Source organism: Chlamydotis macqueenii, chromosome Z (assembly GCF_036417535.1).
Source record: "Chlamydotis macqueenii isolate bChlMac1 chromosome Z, bChlMac1.mat, whole genome shotgun sequence".
NCBI lineage: Eukaryota > Metazoa > Chordata > Aves > Otidiformes > Otididae > Chlamydotis > Chlamydotis macqueenii.
Window position 1 is genome coordinate 79,380,091 of NC_141593.1, and position 19,518 is coordinate 79,399,608.

General features: G+C 39.6%; 1 protein-coding gene and 1 long non-coding RNA gene across 2 annotated transcripts; one reads left to right on the top strand and one right to left on the bottom strand.

Moving 5' to 3' along the window:
* Positions 1 to 1,371: 1,371 nt before the first annotated feature.
* Positions 1,372 to 13,876, bottom strand: CETN3 (centrin 3). Its single transcript, XM_086770987.1, has 5 exons — positions 13,745 to 13,876; positions 10,997 to 11,132; positions 9,076 to 9,190; positions 6,266 to 6,457; positions 1,372 to 1,823 (listed from the first exon to the last, which is right to left on the bottom strand). The coding sequence occupies exons 1-5, from the start codon at positions 13,759 to 13,761 to the stop codon at positions 1,780 to 1,782; spliced, it is 504 nt and encodes a 167-aa protein (XP_086627113.1). The 5' UTR covers positions 13,762 to 13,876; the 3' UTR covers positions 1,372 to 1,779.
* Positions 13,877 to 14,107: 231 nt separating this feature from the next.
* LOC147596448 (uncharacterized) lies at positions 14,108 to 19,034 on the top strand. The gene is made up of 3 exons (XR_015261504.1): positions 14,108 to 14,629; positions 17,879 to 18,012; positions 18,660 to 19,034. It is a non-coding gene; the product is annotated as an uncharacterized LOC147596448 (long non-coding RNA).
* The last annotated feature ends 484 nt before the right edge of the window (positions 19,035 to 19,518 follow it).

Genomic DNA, 19,518 nt, shown 5'->3' on the forward strand with positions numbered 1-19,518 from the left:
AATATTCACCTCCCAGACAAACCTGCTAAGATTGCAAAATACTGGTTAAAACTCGAGTTGTTTTTGTGGCTGTTCTCTTTTAATGGTATGTTTTTAAATAAGTTTTACAGTTTATGTGGTTTTTTTTGCTATTGCATTCTAAAGCATTTTACTTGACTTGTGAGACGTTTGCTGTATTTTTCTTTTTTGGAGATTTTTCTCTTTGCAAAGAAAGAATAAATAAAGTATGTCCATATTAAATACAGTAGAATTTTTCCCAATAAACACCAATCTTCATTCTGCAAATATTTTGTGCTGTTTATGGTTTGAGCAAGAACCTGCTTAAAAAAATCCACCTCTGATATAGCAGGGGCAGTTTTACTTAAACTTAAAGACTGAGACATTAACACTAAGATGACTTCTTGCCAAATACCAATTACACCTTAATTCCCACAAATTTCATATTAATTTTATCCCTACTATTTTTCCCCATTACATTTGCATGATTAATTTTGAAAAAAAAAAAATAGAAAATTAACATATCTCAACAGGAAGAACGTCAGTCATTTTGAATTGCTGTAACTTTCTGTACTAACGGACTGGTATTGATGACTTAATAGAGAGCAACACGGTATTTCACAGACAAGAATGCTACAATATACACTCCAAAAATAGGAAAAAAAGACCTATTAACTTTGATGATCTTAACTTCTGCCCCCAGAATTTTCCAAGCTCTGACTGTTTGTGCAGGGCAAACCTATCCATAATCCCAGGATTACTGACAGTTAAAGAGCAGCTGCTTTTCTGACAATAAAGACGAACACAGGCTTAGCCAAGATTTAAAGTTACATTTTTTATATAAATAAGGAGAACAAAATTTAAAAAGAAGAAACTACAACTAATAGACAGTAAATCTGGAAGATCAACCCAAAAGAACTCTTCCAGAAGACACCTTGCAAACTAGAAATACATCCAGTCTCTTCACAGCTGCTTTAAAAGTTAATTCCCTATGGATGCTTTTCTTCTGAACAGACATTACAGGAAGAGCATCTACTCATCATTAACAGCTGTCATTGCCTCACAGCTATCAGAACTGTAGATACTGAGGAGAGCTGCTGGCTCCTGTCTGGAGGATTCAAGCACATTTTTTGCTACAGTTTATCATCATGCATAGTTGCCTGCCCTTTGCTATCAGACAGGGGTAATACAGAGTTAATAAACTGCATCTTTGAGGACGAAAATGTTTGTTCATTTAGTGTTACCATTCATCTAGAACGGTGGAAGTACAAGACTATAAACAATTAAAAAAAAATATTTTTTTTTCCCTGAAGGATTTTACATTACAGCCCAGTTCAGATTAAACTACAAAGAAAAAAAAAAAAGACTTTCAAGTAGCAATAGTAAAGAATATTTTATTAAAATGGAAGTTTGTCAAATTTTATGTATCAAAACTAAGGCCACAGCTAATGCTAACACAAAGTCAACCTCAAAAGGTTCTCATAATATGATATAACTTAAAAATCTTATACAAAGCTATTTTACAAATGACTACTAGAACATTCCGAAATGCAGCATTACTTACTTGTTCTAAAACGACTTATCAATTATTCTAGTGACAGTATTTAATGGTAGGAAGTACTGAACTATCAGTGCATATAACCGTCTTTATTTTGGTCCTGTGAGGAAAGTTATTTTCTGTATCACTTCAGCTACAGAAATGAATGGAAGTACAAAACATTGTAATGGAAGCTGCCAACCATTCCTCCCTTTCGTGCTGAGCTGATTTCTCTTCTTCCGATGCTAAATATCTCCAGTCATAATAGCAATGAACTCTTCTTGATTGACTGTAGAAAAAGAGAAAATTGTAAGACAAACAGCAAACACCCAGAAATCATAAAACAAAGTAATGCATAAATGTATTATGTTTTCTATTTAAAGGTCTCCTGGTTAGTATTCATTCTATTTAATCCATTACTAATCAGGATTTACAAATTTGGATTTTTTCCTTCTAGAACAACAGAGATTTTGCATTTTTTTTTTTCATGCAAAAGGAAAAGGCAGAACGTAAGCTTAGTTATGTGGAATACTTAAGACAGTACGTAGCTGACATATAAGAAGCTATTATTTCTAATTACCAAAGCAAAAATACTCTAAAATAAGATAGAAAAAAACACTGAGAAAAAAAAGTATCTAAAAAGATGGCTACAGAAAATCATAATACTTTATTACTACGATTTTGTAAGATTTATGAACATGTTAAAAACGATAGGTAACTTTTATTTAATAAGTGCTTCTCAAGCAACAATGCTGCAGCTTCAGTTATGATTAAATTTGACTTTATTCTTAAAATGATGATTCAGACAATTATGTCCAAACTCCCTCCCTCCAGAACCATGGTACTCCCCTTTCTCTCAAACCTGTAACACTTGACAAGTACAAAATGAATTTTAAGATCATTTACTAATGATTCCATAAATTAGCTGGAATTAAAATGGACTTTTGACAAGCTTTTCCCCATCTGAACTTCCTTAATTCTTCAGTTATAATTAACAGAAATTTCATACAAATGTACTTCAAGAAATTAAGACATAATAATAAATTAATTAGCCGTCATTAATTATTTTGCTGCACTTATACCTGAGCTATTGACCTTACTCATATGTTACAACAGAGCCACTGCAAAAGAGTTAACCAATGAACATGTTCACTCCGCAGCTAATTACTGTACTGGGGAATGATTGGAGTAAGTTATTGGTATGGAAAAGACTAGACGCGTACGAAGAATTCTCTCTGACAATTAGCTGTCCCTGTCGATGTGCTGAAGCTATTCCTGAACAAAGCACTGCGAAGTAAGAGCTACATTTACAGCTAGAAAAAAAAAATTAAACAAATTCATAGAATCAGCTACATTAAAGAATAAAAAACCCCTAAATCTGCCCCATTGCAACACATTTCAAAAAACACGAAACAAGTAGATTTAGTCTAACTTAGGATCCTATCCTGTGAAATATTAGTCCATTGTATAGCTACATTATGTCCTATAACACAAGCGCTATGCTGTCTCCATGACTTTTAAGGGCATTTCCACAGCTTTATCACAATAACAGCACAAATACAAGTATCCTCCCCCAAAATATTCTCCAATTGAAAACATCTTTGTTAAACAATGCTGCAAAGTAGAAATAGAGGATTATAATAACAAACAAATTTTGTAATATTCAAACAAAGTGCAAAGTGAAGGGTAGTTACAACTCCCAGTAACCCAGCTGATCACCCTCAGACTTAGGATCTATTCACAAGTTAAGTACAATGAAATCAGAAGTAATCACAGACTTTCCTAAGGTCGGATTTCCCTCCATTTCATGACATAAACGATCATAAAAGAATCAACTAGTACCAACAGCTAATATGAAGAAAATGTTGACTTTGACTCTGGAGAGTTAAAGGAGCATATTATTGCACTGGAGTTGTTTTTTTCCCTAATTTTGTGCCAAAATCTGAGACCTATGACTGGATCGTGTTTCCTACAGAAGCATTCACACAAGATGACAAAAACTGCATGAACTGAAAGCATGGGATTTCTAAAAATAGTCATACTCCAAACCAGAAGTCATTCTTAAGACCACGAATACGAAAATAAGACTATTCAGCTTTTTAAGGCAGACAGAATTTCTTCACAGAAACTTACGCACAGTGTACCAGTACAGCTCAGTGATTTCGCTTCAGACACAAGAGTTCAAGTAGCCTGGGTATCAGACAACAGATCTTTTTTCACTAGGAGCAAAATAATCTCTCAAATGTAAAAAGGGTGTTAAAACATAAGTGGTATTACTCCTGTATTTGAAGTATCAATTAAAAATGCTACCAACTAACAGTTTCAGATTTTTTTTTTTTTTGGCAGGAAAAGAATGAGAATTAGATGACAGCAAGATTTTGCTACATGACCCAGATGTTTGAAGCTAAACAGAACAGTGATTCACAGGATTATTTACTTTTTCAGAATGAATCTTAAAAAGCTAGAAGCAGCATCAGTTTTCTTTAAAGAACTGAAAACACACAGAACCTTAAGGATAAACACCACCATATACAAACATTATGCTGTCAATCTTCCATATTCGATCTCATGCTTGACTGCTCTAACAAAGAGAATGAATGGATGAATGAGTAAGAGGAAACTGAGCCACCCACTCTCAGTTGATCAATTTGAATTTAAAAATGTAGCACTGATCCAAAATAATTATGACTCAGTAACATTGCTGAGAGGAGCTAATGGTCTACATTCAACTTCTAGTGACCAAATAGCCTCATGACAGAAAACCATCCTTGATCCATGATTCTGACGTCTCAGCAACACAGAACAAAATGTGCTTGCAGATGACTTCTACTCTCACTTACCTCTACAGCTACACCTTCCAAAATAAAAAGTAAAATGAATCTCTGAAAAAAAATAAAGTTAAGCTATCAATGCAATCTGCTTACAACTCTTACCTTTCACAGCAAAACAAACTTGAAGCAATCTGTCTAATGGACTGAGAAAACAGGCATATTTCCTTGCCTGCTATACAGCTATCGAAAAGAAAGCAAATAGGTACCCTATTGTCTGGCAGAATTCACAGCTGCAATCATGTGTGTCACTGCACACAGACAGGTGCCTGCAAACAGGATTTGCAGCTTCACTATACTAACCTGCTTCAATTATTCCATAGGAAACACTAAGAAAAAAAAAAAAAAACAAAGAACAATCCGTTCTCTCAGGATTCAGCTACAAGGAAGTCCGATCCAGCAGCGAGACGGTTTATGGATCTAAACAGCAAGGAAAATAACACTTAAAAACCTAAATTAATAGTTTTCTCCTTGCTTAGCTCCCTTAAATATCTCCCCTGTGGGATCAGATACTATCAGTGCAAGAAACAGGTGGGAAGGCACATCTGGTAGTGTGAAGGAACATCAGAATTATGCAGTATGGATTTATTAAGGAATCACAGCCTGAGACGATGCAAAGATATCAGAAAATAACAGCTCCAAACTGAAAGAAATCACATACTTTCCTCAGCACTTCCTTTACTAATAACAGTGTCAACACTAACATTCTTCCTGTAGTTGAATTGCTGGCCTTTCACTATCTTTGTCTCCCAGCTCCCTACTTACATCATTATAACAGAACAAAAGATTCGCATTTCCATGCCACTGACCACGTTTAAAATGTCCCGCTCTTCCTCTTGAAAGAAAAGGGGTTGCCTCAGTACTCCAGTACATCTACCTCGAACAGCATACAGAGGAGCGTCGGTCACAAGGCTGACAATATGCCTTTTTTTGTCACCAGCGCATTTCTGAGTCCCACAGATACAGAGGCCCACAAGGAGAAGCGCTATTCTAACTGGAAAAGTTGATGAACTGCTAGTGAAATCTCAGATATGAGTCACCATCCTGAAAGAAAAACTCAGAGACGGGTTTCGATGACTGTTGAAAATGCACGGTTTATGTACATAGTTTCAAGTCAGTGGTCCCTGAAATTAAAATATTAAGGTTTCTAGTGTAAACAGAAGGGTGCTTTCAAATTAATCAGAAAAACCTAAGTTTCAGTGCTCACAAAGACTCAGTAAGTGTAGTATCAAACTGGATTTGTTAATTCATTCTTTTTCTAGCTAATAAACCCCTTCCAGAACCTGCTCTGTATGGGCCTTGTTAACTGCCCAGAGCCATTTTTCACAGCATGTTCTTCAGCACTCTTAAGTTCAGAAGTAGGTTAAAGACCCATCCAAGCCGATCCTGTAGAGACCCAGAGTACACCCAGCATGATTTCTTAGCTTAATACTCTGTATCTGCGTAATACGCTGAAATCACAACAGTGACACATCACCACTCAAGAAATACTGACTTGGCGACCAAAAGAGTTTCTCTCAGCACTTTAATCCTTTTACCGATTTATAAAGAAATAAAAATACAACGTAGGTACATGGAATCTCCCATGAACCCATGCAATTACTTTCACTTTCAACTACACTTTTACCAATCTTTAAATGGATAGTGGTTGAATAAGAGTTAGTGGTGAATCAACTTGAGAAATCCCCTTGATTTTCAGACTCCAAGATGCCTTTCCAGGACAAACACTGGGTTTTTTTTTTTTGTCAAAAACAGCAATTGCCATTACTCGTAGGCTAAATTAAGTTTTACCTGAAAGTTATTTAGAAGGAAAATTAAGAGGACATTTTCAAAACAAAACTACATTTAAAATGGGGGGAAAATTAAGAACTGACTGTACAGGTTTTTGTTTGCTAACACATACTTTCTCCGTCTCCATCCTTATCAAATTCTTCAATCATAGCCCGTAGTTCTTCATCGGACATATTTTCACCCAATTCTCTAGCAACCCGGCGCAGGTTTCTCAGACTTATTTTACCAGAGTCATCATCATCAAACAGTTTGAATGCCTTGAGAATTTCTTCTTGTGGGTCTCTGTCCAATATCCAGTCTGTCACTGCAAGAAGGATATTTAAGTTAGACTAAAAAATTCTGAAGCATAATCTCAGAATGACTTTAGTAGACTGACCTTATGAAGAATATACACTTTCAGTTTCACCCATTCTTTCATTTTTACATATTTCAATTCAACATGTATATTTCTTTGGCTACTACCTGACCTCTCTTTCTCATCTCTCTTTTCCCAAGCTGAGTTTCTCTTTGGGACACACCTGTTGCAGTGGAAAGCTGCATGGCAATGTAGACACACTCATGCTTTTAATGCACGTTTCAATAGGAATTAAAAGTATATACACACGCCCACCCTGTTCCAAACCTACCTTCCAAAAAAAAAAAAAATCAGCTCTGACAGATGAAGACATGATTTTTTTTATTTTATATGTTTTGATCAGGATAGAATTTTGACTTGGAGAGAACATTAAAACACTAAGTAATAAAAAACATTCACATGGAACCTCTCTTTTAGATACCAAACCACACACACAGAGAAAAAAAAAAAAAAAAAGCCTAGGGGTTATGAAAAGGACATTCCTATGAACTGCAAGATGTTAATTCTGAAAGGATTAATCAGTCTTTATTATTCCTTTTATCACCACTATTTGTCGGTTTCTGTAACAGAAAAGACAAACTTGCCACATAAAATATTTTTCTAGTAATTATTTCAGACATTTCTAGAACTAGCAGTAAAATATCTTCACATCTTTATACCTGCTAGTCTGGCATTACAGGGCTTGCTATTTATGACTTTCATCAAGCCATTAAAAAGATATCAGCTCTGTTTGCACATAGAGAGCCACTTAGCATCTGCTACTATCCATGGATGGAACACCTGCTCTGGCTTAGTCAACTTGACAGGAAAAAAATAGATTAAAGCTCATACAAGCTCACTACTGCAATGAAGCTTCTATGTCTACATAAGTCCCTCAGATTTATACCAAATTCAAATACTCTAATTTATAACTACGCTGCATGACAGTATTACATCATTTGAAAAATTCTACCTTGTGTGGCAAAAGACAACTGCAATGTTAGCTAAACAAGAATAAAACAATAGGTCTCTAAATACTATAGGTAATATGATTGTGCCAAACAAGACAAGACATAATTGCATCTTTATACACTTCAGATGGGTCATTCCTACATTTAAAACCATAAATAACATTAAACTATGAAAAACTGACAGCTTAAGAACTGCTTAGCTATATTCAGCAGCTCTTTGCAATTAAAGTGTCTAGAACCTATTTACTCTAACTCCCTGATTTTTCTGCTATAACTGGTATCATGTTTAATTCTGTGTCAAGGTCATATTGCATCATAGCAGCACTCAAATCCAATTCAAGTCTTGAGACAAGTTGAATTGCCTTACAAGCATATGCTGTGCTTTCTACAAAGAATTTTCCTAGTTTCTTACAGCACATCTTGACAGCCAGGACAGAACCAGGAAACAATGAACAATGATAGGACTGAACATCAGGAACTGAAAGACAATTATACAGTAATTACAGGATATTCAATTATATGCTATTATAGCATAATGATGAAATTATAAGATTATTATTACTACTACAAAATCAATAGTCTCACTTTTGTTTTTAAATTAAATCAGGACTGATCACGTATATTTCTGGTTCTTTTCTGACTTACACTTGCTCTAACTCAGAATACAATTATAGAAATATCATGTTATTAACAACACATTTTGTCCAATCCTAACCTGTTAAATCATTAAAACGTGCCACGGTTCAATCAATAAATGTTCTGCCACATTAAGTAGATTGTTATTCATAACCAAGAGCAAATACAGATGTACTATGCTGTTTCGTTTTGTTTTTTTTTCCCCCAGAAAATTTGCAGAAATCTAATACTTTGAACACATGGACTGGGATCATGCAGCAGAGATATAAAGCCATATATAGAGAAATTCCACACAGCTTATTTTTTCAGCAAACACAAATTTTATGCAAAAGTATAATTTATGTGTAACAACTGGAAAATCTTCAAAGAAACTTAAACCCTAATCTTTAAAAATTCCAAAGATCACTACATACTCAAAGTATGTCAAACCACAGAATACACAATCTTGAGATGAAAGAAACAGTCTAATGAAATTCCACTGTTTCTATCAACAACTGAAAATCCTCAGAGCACAATATTTAACATCTGCTTCAATTTCTCTTATCTTTGTTATGTAAGAAGTCTGTATTCAGTTTACAGTTTGTCTGTGTATACACTCCTTCCCATGAAATTCAATACCAAACACTTTTTCCACAGCAGGAAGGAGAATCTGACAACATCCATGAACACCACAAGAATATCTACATTTTAAGTTAGCACCTACTCCTTTGTACAAGTTTGAAAAAGGTTAGGACTGTGTATACTCTATTTCCTTGTATACTGCAGCTATCATTTATGTTTACATATCAAACTGAGTACTCAGAACAGAAAGATTTATTTTCCTCCACTACTGACTTTTATTAAGAAAAATATAAAATTCATTCTGCCATTTACTTTTCTTAATGGTACTAGATAGTCAAAAAAGTACACAAAGTACTGCTTCCAAATTGTAGTCACTACTGTAGGCTAAATTTATCTAAAGGTACACAAATAAACACATACCAACTTCATTAAAATCTTCAAAGGTGATCTTGCCTGTTGCTTCTCGATCGTAATCTTTAAGTATTTTCAGTACATCAGCTTTTTTCACATCAAAACCCAAGGCTCTCATTGCCACCTTTTGGAATAAAATGGAAGTGCAACCATATATGAGGATTAAAATACAAATCTAACAGATTTCTTTCTATTTTCAGCAACTACCTTCTTGCCCAACAGAGAACGTACGTATTAGTGGTTCAGCAACAATAAGAAATAAAATTATTTAATTTTGCTTGGCTATAAAAGCTTTGGATATAAAAACCACCTAAAACTACCATTAACAGATGGAACATTACATTACAGTGAAAAAACTAGCCTTTGCATTTTTGAGAATTTTACAAACTGGACCAAATGCTTCTTTGGACAAGTAGGTTTATTTTCCTCACTTCCAAAAACATTTCAAGCACTGACACTTTTTCAAAGACAAAATTGAAAACCATTCTTCAAATCATTGTTCTTCAGTATTCATTCAAAGTATGATTATGTTCATGGGTCTACAAGTCCTCTTACAAGTGACTTTACTGCTTTTCCAGTGTACAACATAAACCAACCTGTTTTTATTTTTTCCATTAGGTGAGGAGCACACGTTTAGTTTCCCATTTCAACTGGGATGGCAGTTTCTCAGCTCACACTACCTTGACTCCCTCCAAACTGATGGAAGTGCCCTAAATCAGAAGTAGAAAGCCACAATCCTATTGGATGCAGCCATTCAAAAATCTATGCTACATGCTGGTTTTGTAGACAGAGAGAGAGAGACAGTTCTTTTCTTTATATATTCCTGTTCTTCCATAGTATTATTTTTAGGGCCACAATATTTAACTAGATAGATGAGAAACAGCTTTGCAAGTCATCCTTAACAGCTGGGAATTCAAAGCATATCGTAACTGGTAAAAGCATATTAACCATGCCAAAACAGTCCTCAGTACTACCCTACTCACTGTGGGTTCCAGCAAAAATAAAATACCTGGACTCTGAAACAAAAAGAAGGAAATCGCTATACCTAAGATATTCTTGTAACAGCAACTGAAGCAAAAATAAGACTTTTTTCTGCTCTTTGAGTTACTTGGTAGAGGCACAATGTGGAGGCAGCAGGTAGTATTAGGTATTCCTTCCCAAAAGAATCTCACCCAATATATGACAGAAACACTGGCCTCTCCAAAGCCACGTTTTGCTCTTGATGGAGTATAATTAGAATAAAAATTCATGAAAGATTTAAAGAGACTTTAATAAGCTTCATGTATGATTTCTAGAGAATTCCAGCTGGGAGTACTCACTAGAAAATACTACCATCCTGACCTCCATTTGCTGATAGCTATCACCAGCAGAAGCCTTCAAAGGGAAGGGCAACTACTGAGCCTCCTACACACACAGCAAATATCTCTCCTGCCTACAATCTACAGGCTCCTTGTGGAAAAATGCAAGTGGGTAAGCTGCGGCTTGTAGTCAACAGTTTTATAAATTCGATTTACATTTTTTACCTAAGCATCTGAAACCTGTGGATTTTTACAACACCAAGCCATACATTATATAGCACCTTCAAAAAGAACAGAACAGCTTTTCAGGAACCTTTCCCACTTCAGTAATCTCTCCAAGCTAAAACCTGGGGAGCATTCAGATCACTGTTATGCAGGATGCTACAGCAACTCTGTTACTCTGTCAAGTATACAGCATGGGAAGAAAAACTCTTTTCCTATACCAATGTAGGTTTTTTAAATCCCCCCCCCTCCCTCCGCCAATACCATCACTCTTTTAGCCCAGCAAGAGATCTGGAACATGGATTATTTTAAAAAGATACAGCCAAAATCTTAAAACCTTACTAAGAAGCATATATATATATATATATAATCTGCCATAAAATTGTTTAAATTGAAAAAAAAACTTTCACCTTTAATTCATGATAATTTATTGCTCTATCTTTGTCTGTATCAAACAGCTCAAAGGCGTCTTTAATTTCTTGTTTCTGTTCCTCAGTCAGTTCTCGTCTTTTCTTCTTTTTAGTTTTGTCTACTGAAAGCTCATTCCTGTATAGGAAGAAAGAAATTAAGTGTAATTGATTTCTTCTAGGAAGACACCAGTGCAGATATCATTTTCCATCAATAAAATCTTGCCATAATACCACAGATCACTACCTTACCCATTCAATCTTTTCCCAGCTTGTCCTCCCAGTTTGAAGTAACACTTGAAACAGACAATTCCTTTGTGAAAGCTGAATGATACCTCCACTCTCACATCCAAAGTAAAATCAGCACAGACATAAATAACAACAACAACAACAGAGTACAAAAACTACCAGTCAAAAAGAATACTTGAGGTTACAAACTAGATTAGCAGTTGAAATGATACAACTCCTTAAAACACTTTATTTCTAAACCGTAGCTTAGAAAAAAGAATTTTGAGACAGACAATCTGCTGGAGGCTTAACTAGGCCAGACAACGGGATTGTCTGGCTACTCGAGTGGGCGTTAAGTGCCACAAATCGGCTTTGTTGTCAGTGACAGGTATTAGATAAGATAGCATTTATGGATTTTTTAAAATCAGTTAAATCACACACACACAGAGTTCCTAAAGACTTTTTGGTACATGTAAGAGACAAGCCCCCAAATCAGTAAACCTTGCTCAAAGACAGCACTCTTTTCCTTGGCTACTCTAGAAATAAGATTAAATTTTTAGATAACAGACAGAAAATATATGATCCATATATTGGGAACAACAGTAGAAAAAACTGAAAAGGATGCAACGATAAAAGGTACTTCGGACCAAGCCAGTAAAGGGTAAATTTTGCTGTCACTGTGCTTTAATCACATCAGAGAGATTGACTGCTGTATCCAGGGTAATTGCTTGGAAGAGCAATTTCAACACAAGAACTGTTAAAAAAAAAAAATAGTACGTTGGAGATAACAGGTGATATCAAGTAAAACTGTTACAGTATGCAAGGTACAGCCTTAGAAGAAGCGGGCACGCATGAAGCTCAGCAGCAATACTGTCGCTGTGATGAGCACAGCAACAGTGTAAATCCGCAGTGGTAAATCTCCTCCGTTCTGCGATGAAGAGGCCACATCCGATGTCCTGCGTCCAGCTGTGGACATCCACAAAGGAGGTGTACAGACAAGGGACTATTGTGCCTGGTGGCTGCAGCATATGGTGCGTGAGAAGGTGAAGAAGCCGGGTTTGGTTAGAGCAGGGTAAGTGGGGCAGAGGGACACGGTGGGGAAGGGCTAAGGAGAGGAGATCAAGTGCTGTCCTTCACTGTCTAGAGCATTATTACACAGAAGGTAGTCAGGCTCTTCTCAGAGGAGCACAGTGAAAGGACAAGAGACAATAATTGCAAAATACAAGAGGAGAAACGGCAGCTGGATGTGTGGGGAAAGATTTTCCCCATGTGAGTGGTTATGTGCTGCAACAGTTGCACTAGGAGACTAAGGAGTCTCCATTGTTAGAAATTTTTGTAACCCAACTGGGAAAGGTGCTCAGCGCCTCTTCAGTTACGCGTGAGACCTGCTCTGAGCAGAAAGCTGGACCAGATAACTTCCAGAAGGCCTTTTGAATCCATATTATTGTATAATTTAGGTTATGCCCTCAGGAAAAGGCTTTTCACTCTAATTTGTTTATTTGCACCAGAGATAAAATGCATGTCGGGTTTCCTACAGTAAAATTCATAAAATTACTGATAAGTGTATAGAAAATTGCTTTACAAGGATATTTCTTTTCCACATCTCCTGTAATGAACTGCTTTTTCTTCTCTTTTGTTAAGGATTTGCTAGTTTTAATCAAAACCAAAGATTAAACACACAGCTAGCATTTAGCTTTCAACAACCACTGAAGCTACACCAGCAAAAATTCCAAATACAGACCAGAAAAGTGCAAGATGCACAAGCTGGACCTGCCCCGGACCACAGTATTCTCAAAGCGCGAGAAGTCCTGAGCAGACCAACTGAGACAGCGTGATTTCACACAGGCTTTGGATTATCACAGCTTTTGGAAGGACCAAAATAGCTCTGAGCAGGCTCCCCAGCTAGGGCCGGGACAGCAGCTCAGACCCAGAGAGCCCACATGAAATCCACTTAGAAGTCTGAAAGCAGATTAACGCTGAGCTCTTACGGATGAAGGATCTGGTTACTCAAGTGTTTACCTAGTGCTATGCATAAAATACGTTTTTAAAAGACGGAGCAGTACGTAAACGCAAGTGGTTTAGTGACACTTCTACAACCACTTTTCTGTGTGAAGGTCTCAAGACTTGAAAATTACGGATCACACGTGCCGTATAAGCACATCAGTTATGCTCCAAGACAGGGGTTTGCCAGGTATGAAATTTGCAGGCCAGGCTCCTTTACAAAACAGTTACTGAGCCTGAATTTTAAAAAAAAAAAAAACCTAAAACCCAGCAGGCTAACCTAACGCCTATTAAAAGGCATTTTGAAGGCGCACTGCTTCAGACGCTCCCGAAGCGAATCTCTCGAAGGGCCCTGCCCTGCCCTGCCCTCCCCCGGTGCCCAGGCGGCTGCCGGCCCGGCCCGGCGCCCTCCCCGGGGATCAGACACCGGCGGCTGGAGGCTGCGGCCGCCCTTCACCTCCGCAGCGCCCGGGCCTCGCCAACACCTTCCCCCGAGGGCGGAACCGCCCGGCTCGCACCGACCTCAAGGCCAAGCTCATCCTGCCGCTCCCGCCGCTGCTGCTGCCGCCGCCGCTCCCGAGCCGGGCCGCGGCGGGTCGGGCCGCGCCGCCGCGCTCCCTTCCCCTTGGAAACGCCACACCGCGTCGGCGCCCACCAACCCGCATCTGATTGGGCGCCGGCTGAGAGCTTCCCGCCTCCGAGCGCTGAGAGCTGGCTTATTGGCTGAAAAGCTGCCACTCAAGGGAAAGAGGGCGTTCCTGTTGGCTCGTCCCTGAGTGGGGTGGGGTTTGCGGTGTGCAGTGCCGTTACCCGGAAGGCCGCGCGGTGCGGGCAGAGGTGACGGCGAGGAGGGCGCCGCTCGGTTGTGGCTGTCGGTGCTCCGGTTCCGTTCGTTCCCTTCGCACGGCTGGCGGGCTCCCGGCGGCGCTTCGGAGCGGGTGTGCCGCCTCCTCTCGCCCCTCTCCAACCTTGGTGTGCTGGGCTGTGGCGCAGGAGCTCCCCGCGTGCCCCCAGGCCCTGCCCGCTCGCCTGTCGGGCGGCGCCATTTTGTGTGTGGGCGCAGGGCGGTGGTGAAGGAGCTGTGTGACCCAGCCCTGCGCTGGTAGCGGGCTGTGCGCCTTCGAGATGGGGTCTGGGAGCTCTGCATCAGCGCTCAGAAACCTGAGGGGAGGTGGGCTTCGTGAGCGTGTTCCTGCAATATGCACACATGCATGAACATCGTATTCAGAGTATGTGAGGACAGTTTTATCAAGCTTTTCTAAAAGTGTACTGATCTTGTCTTCCTGAAAATGTCAGGGGGAAGCAATCTGTATTACGTGAAGACTGAAGACCTTAATCTACAGTTCCATTTCTCATAATTTAATGCTTTGCAAACCACTGATTGCGCCAACATGACATATTCTGTGGGTGGGTGAAATACTTATTTCGTTGATAACGCTTGATTTGGAGAACATGCTGCCTCGGCACTCTGGTGTGTGACACCGTAGATGTCCCTTGTGCCTTGCCTTTCAGGATGCCCTGAGCAGACAGAGCTTTATAACTACTGCTGAAACAGCATAGCCCCGTGTGACTAGCTGGGCTGTGTGGATGTTCAAGTCTTTCCTTATACAGTGCTAAGCAGCCTGCCTAGATTCACTGGAAGGACTCAGCCAGTGAAAAATGCCTTTAGGCATTTAAGTCCTGCTCCCTTCAGGCCTGACAGCATGTCCTGAAGGTGTTTTCCATCAGCACACACGTAGTTTTCCAGTAATAAACAGTAGCAGGTTGACCCCAAGTATGCACTGTTGAATCTGAAGAGCTGGAATCAGTAGGCATGTTCATGGCATGTTTTTCGTGAACAAATTAAAGCAGAGTTGAGGCTTGCTTGGCTGCTGCTTTTCTCTCTGGTCCAGAGATAAGTAGGCAGAGGCACTCTAAGATGTCTGTAATTGACCTCTTTAACAGATGGTACATTCTGAAGTAAAACCATAAATTACTGGCAAGTTTGACCCTCAACCTGTGCTGTAGTGAGATTTTTGATCAGAGATTTTTTCACTTCACTCCTTGCTCTTTGGCTGTGCCTGGATTAGATGTGTTCATCTGCACAATTTCATGTTTTCTTTCAAATCCGTTTTTTTCCCACTTTGAAGCAGGGGGCTGGGTACAGGTCCTGAATATGGGTCTCGGGACTCTGTTGCTGGTAGCTCTGTAGCTCTGCAGTCAGTCTGTGCTGGTCACATCAAGGCAGTAGGTACTGTATAGTAAACAAACAAAAACATACAGCTGCAAATTAGTATTTTGTGCTTCGTACAACATATTTGCATGGCCAGAGAGAAAAGGAGAGCATTAATGGGGTGCTGAGAATGCTCACCTGGAGTGTAGGAGGATAGCGTCACCTGAGTGCACCAACAACCCCAAATTGCCCTGTGTTACCTGGGACCCCTGCCTGCAACCCCTCTGCGTCTTGGTCCTGGAGTTCAGCCCACCAGACCCTTGATCCTTGCCTGAGCTGCGTTGGAGATAGACCGGCCTTCGTGCTGTGTGCTGCTGTGGTGGGCTTACTGATCGGCCTTGAACTTGAGTCATCATCACCTTGCGGTTGTCTGGCAGTCACTGGGCTGCTGACAGGTCCGGTTACTGTCACTATCCCCACACTCTGTGGAGAGGTCGCTATCCCTGCCTGCGTTGCAGTTGCCTTTGGGTTCCAGGCTGTCCTCCCTCATGGAGCAGTCCTGTCCTTGCAGCTCCCGGGTGGGTAGACTCAAATGCTTGACACTGAATGACCCTGTGGGTATGCTGCTGGGAACTGGAGATGCAAGTTCAGGTCTCATTTCTAAACTTAGAAGATGAGCTACAAAATTGCCTTTACTTCCAAGGCTGAGGAGCTTGCTATCACTTTAATGAGAAGGGATGCGCGGCTGACGAAGCTGACGAAGTTACCTAACGCACGTAGAGCTGTCCTCTTGCGTGTTTCCTGACACCTAGTAGGAAGCTTGCTGGCTGTGCAAATCCTGCCTTGAGGTGCTTATGTGGTTCATTGAAAGAGTGAGAACAAACCCTCCTGCAGTGGTTTGAGGTGGTAGAGGTAGGACTCCTTGCTCTTCTGCTGGTTCACCACGGTGTTTCCAGGAGTGAGCACACAGCCAGGTCTGCAGTAACCACTTCTCCTTCCTAACCTGGTTAGGTGACCAGTGAAGATGGGCTTGAAAAGATAAGGGCAATTGGGAGCTACAAAATCCACAGGAGTAAATACACGGCTATGTTCTCTGCCTCTAGATTTTGTTATTCCCAGCCAGTCTCATTTGCAAGTGTAGGAAGGGAGGGTGTGTTAGCATGTACAACCCTCAGTATTTGCAGTGATGTTACTCTTTGAACTCAACTGTGAGATCTTCAGGGCAGAATTTGCCCAAGCAGACAGATTCCTAGTGCAACCGGTTGCTGTTCTTAATAGGATGCGGATGCTATGGCAAAAGCTCTGCTCCGGAAACCGAAATGTCACTGTTTGTAAATTTAGTAAAGCTGGCAGCAGTGCCCATGTGAAATGGAGATGCCAGGAATTCAAAACTGAAAAGACAGGCTCAAATTATAACAACTAAAAATAAATGCTTGCTTTTGAGTATGGTAGCTGTGACTTGCAAACCCTCACGTTTTCATAGCTGGCTAAACTTCTAGAATTACCTCTTATGAGTAGAGTGGATAAACTGGAATATCACTAGCATGGTCCTCACACCTATGTATTACCAGCTTATTAGGGAAAATAATTGTTTATTTGCAGCCTACAGTTGAAGGCTTTATTATTAGCTGTATCTTCAGCTTTTAATTAATTTTCAAACTCACTTTTTTTTTGCTATATGAAAGCAACTTGTGGGGGTGTCTTCCCTTTGAATAAATATATTTCCTTTTCTATGACTAATTTTATTAGTATTCAAAACCACTGTTTCCTTGTGCCAGGCTGAATTTGAGGCTCCAGGAAACTAAAGCCTCATCCTGGCTGTTCAAAATCAGATCAAATATCAGAACTTTGTGATGTAAAGCTACGAGCTGCTTTGTCAAAAAAAAAAAAATTAATCTGAAAAATTTTAAAGTAGTTCTGCTTGGGCAGATTTCTTGCAAGTTCAAGTGTTGTTTGTTGACGTTGCTCTTACAGCAAGTTATATGGCACAAGATTAGTGTGAAAATGTAAAGCTGTATTGAGAGCATACCGTGTGTCCTTGCCAGTTTGATGAGTGGAAGTGTACTCCTGTGGACATCTGGATCAAACTGCTGGGAAGTGCCTCGCTCCAGCTCTGGTACAGTCACAGGAGTGTTGACCAAGGAGCTTTCCTGAGTCCTCTCTGAGTCAGGCTGCTTTTGTTGGGTTGTTTTCCTGTGTTTTTCAACTTTAATTGCTGTTGAATGCCTCCTGACCTTCCCAGGACACTGCTTGGCACATATGGGGACACACATAGACCAAGTCAGTTATTAAATTGGTGAAATTAGCCCGTCCAGTAAAAGCTGGATAGTTGGAGGAGCCATGTGCTGAAAATTGTTTGGAACAGCACAGCAAAAGCAGAGAGCAGGCTTACAACACTGTTGGTTTCTATTTGAATCTATAATTATGCAATGAAGACTATTATTTTATTTCCATGGTAAAGTAAGACTTTTTTTTTTTAATTTTTTTTTTTTTTTTTTGTACAGAGAGATGCGGTCCCTGGAGGCAGCTCCTGCCTGTACTTGTGCGGCTGCACCACGAGATGGCAAAGTTTCTGCTTCTCCTCCAGCCCGGCCCTCTCCACCGAGACTCCCTGCATCTGCACACCCCAGGCGCGCAGGTAGACAGTAAAAACTTCTATTGTCTTTGCGTAGCAGTAGAGGAGAGGAGCAGAAAAGGGGTATTTTGCCACTACTCTGTAGAAGCATTAACTGACTCTGAGGTACGATTACACTACGCGAAGCAAGGCAGTGTTAATGTGTAAGCCAGTAATGAAGTGATTTAACATCACACTGGATTGTCTGGGCTCATTACGCCCCTCACAGGACTAGATCACTTTCTGACTAGCCTGGATATCCCTGTGCTGCACCAGTAAATATAAATAAATATAAATTAGTAAATACAAACATGCAGTGTAAATATATCCTAATATGTTTTTCCCAGCAGAACCCCATGTAATACTTAGTTTCAAGTAATGCTACATTTAAAATAAAACTAGTATTTTCTGATTGCCTTTCAATTGTATCTGTTTCTGTGCTTCCTAATTCAATCTGGAAGTGAGGGGACTGAAGAATTAGTTTTGGATGAAATCTGGTTGAAGTTTTAGACACAAGAGGTACTGCTTAATGATTCCAGTAATACATGCATTAATAATAACTCGAAACAGTGTTGGTTGGATTGTTAGACAGATTTTAAAAGTTAAATGCTCATAATTTCTCCTTTGCCATATTTTTTCCCACCCTTTTCTCCCTCCTTCTTTCCTAACAGAACTCCATTTTTAGTTTTCTTTGGCTACAGATATCTGCTCTTAAAAGGCAAGGTGTTACATTAGGCTTTAAAAGCACTTGTTCTAAAGCCAGTTCTGAGGTCTGCTAAATCCTACAGTCTAGGATTTGACAGCAAGGATGCTTTTTATTTTCTGTCCCTGAGAATGTTCTTTTTAGCAGAAACATCCCATGTTTCTTTCATATTGACATGACGGCAAATAGAGATGTTCACTGATGTAAAAATAAAATGAGATGCTGCAGTACGGAAATAATTAAAATTACTGTTTCGTTTTTATTGATGAAAATTACTGTTTCATTCTTGTTGTTCTCTGAGAATAACAGCTTTATTTGTACAAAGGGATAATTTGGACTGAACATGAAGAAAAGTCTAGGTTGATCAATAAGGTGTTGTGGCCTTTATGCACAATGGTGAGCTGCAGGGCAGCTCCCCTTTCTCCATTGGGTTACTTATCTTGTGCTCCAGACCCAGTGCTCCAGAGATGGTGGATTTCAGATACTGTGAGGAAAAAAAAAAAAGCCATTTCTCAGAGTGAGGAAGAGAGGAAAAAGAGGGGGATACTCACTGGGAGGCGTACACCAAAGTCTGGGTACCTGCGAGGAAGCAGCAGCAGGGGATGTGGGGCAAAGGAAAAAGTTGGTAACCGACCAAAAACACACGAGGCAGTTGAGGGACCAGAAAGTTAAAAAGTGATGGACAACAGGAAGAAGTGGTGTAGACTGACCCGAGAATCTCTAGTTTTAAGCAAACATTTTGCTTCTCTGCATGAAGATGGTGCTAGGTGACCTCAAGATGGTCTTTGTCAGCCCTGTTTTTTACTTCTCTGCAAAGAAGTGCAAAA

Coding starts and splice junctions, on each gene's coding strand:
- CETN3 (XM_086770987.1), bottom strand. Junction 9,191..10,996: donor TAAATTATCATGAATTAAAG/GTGAAAGTTTTT, acceptor TTATTCCAAAAG/GTGGCAATGAGAGCCTTGGG. Junction 1,824..6,265: donor TAAGGATGGAGACGGAGAAA/GTATGTGTTAGC, acceptor CTTTTTCTACAG/TCAATCAAGAAGAGTTCATT.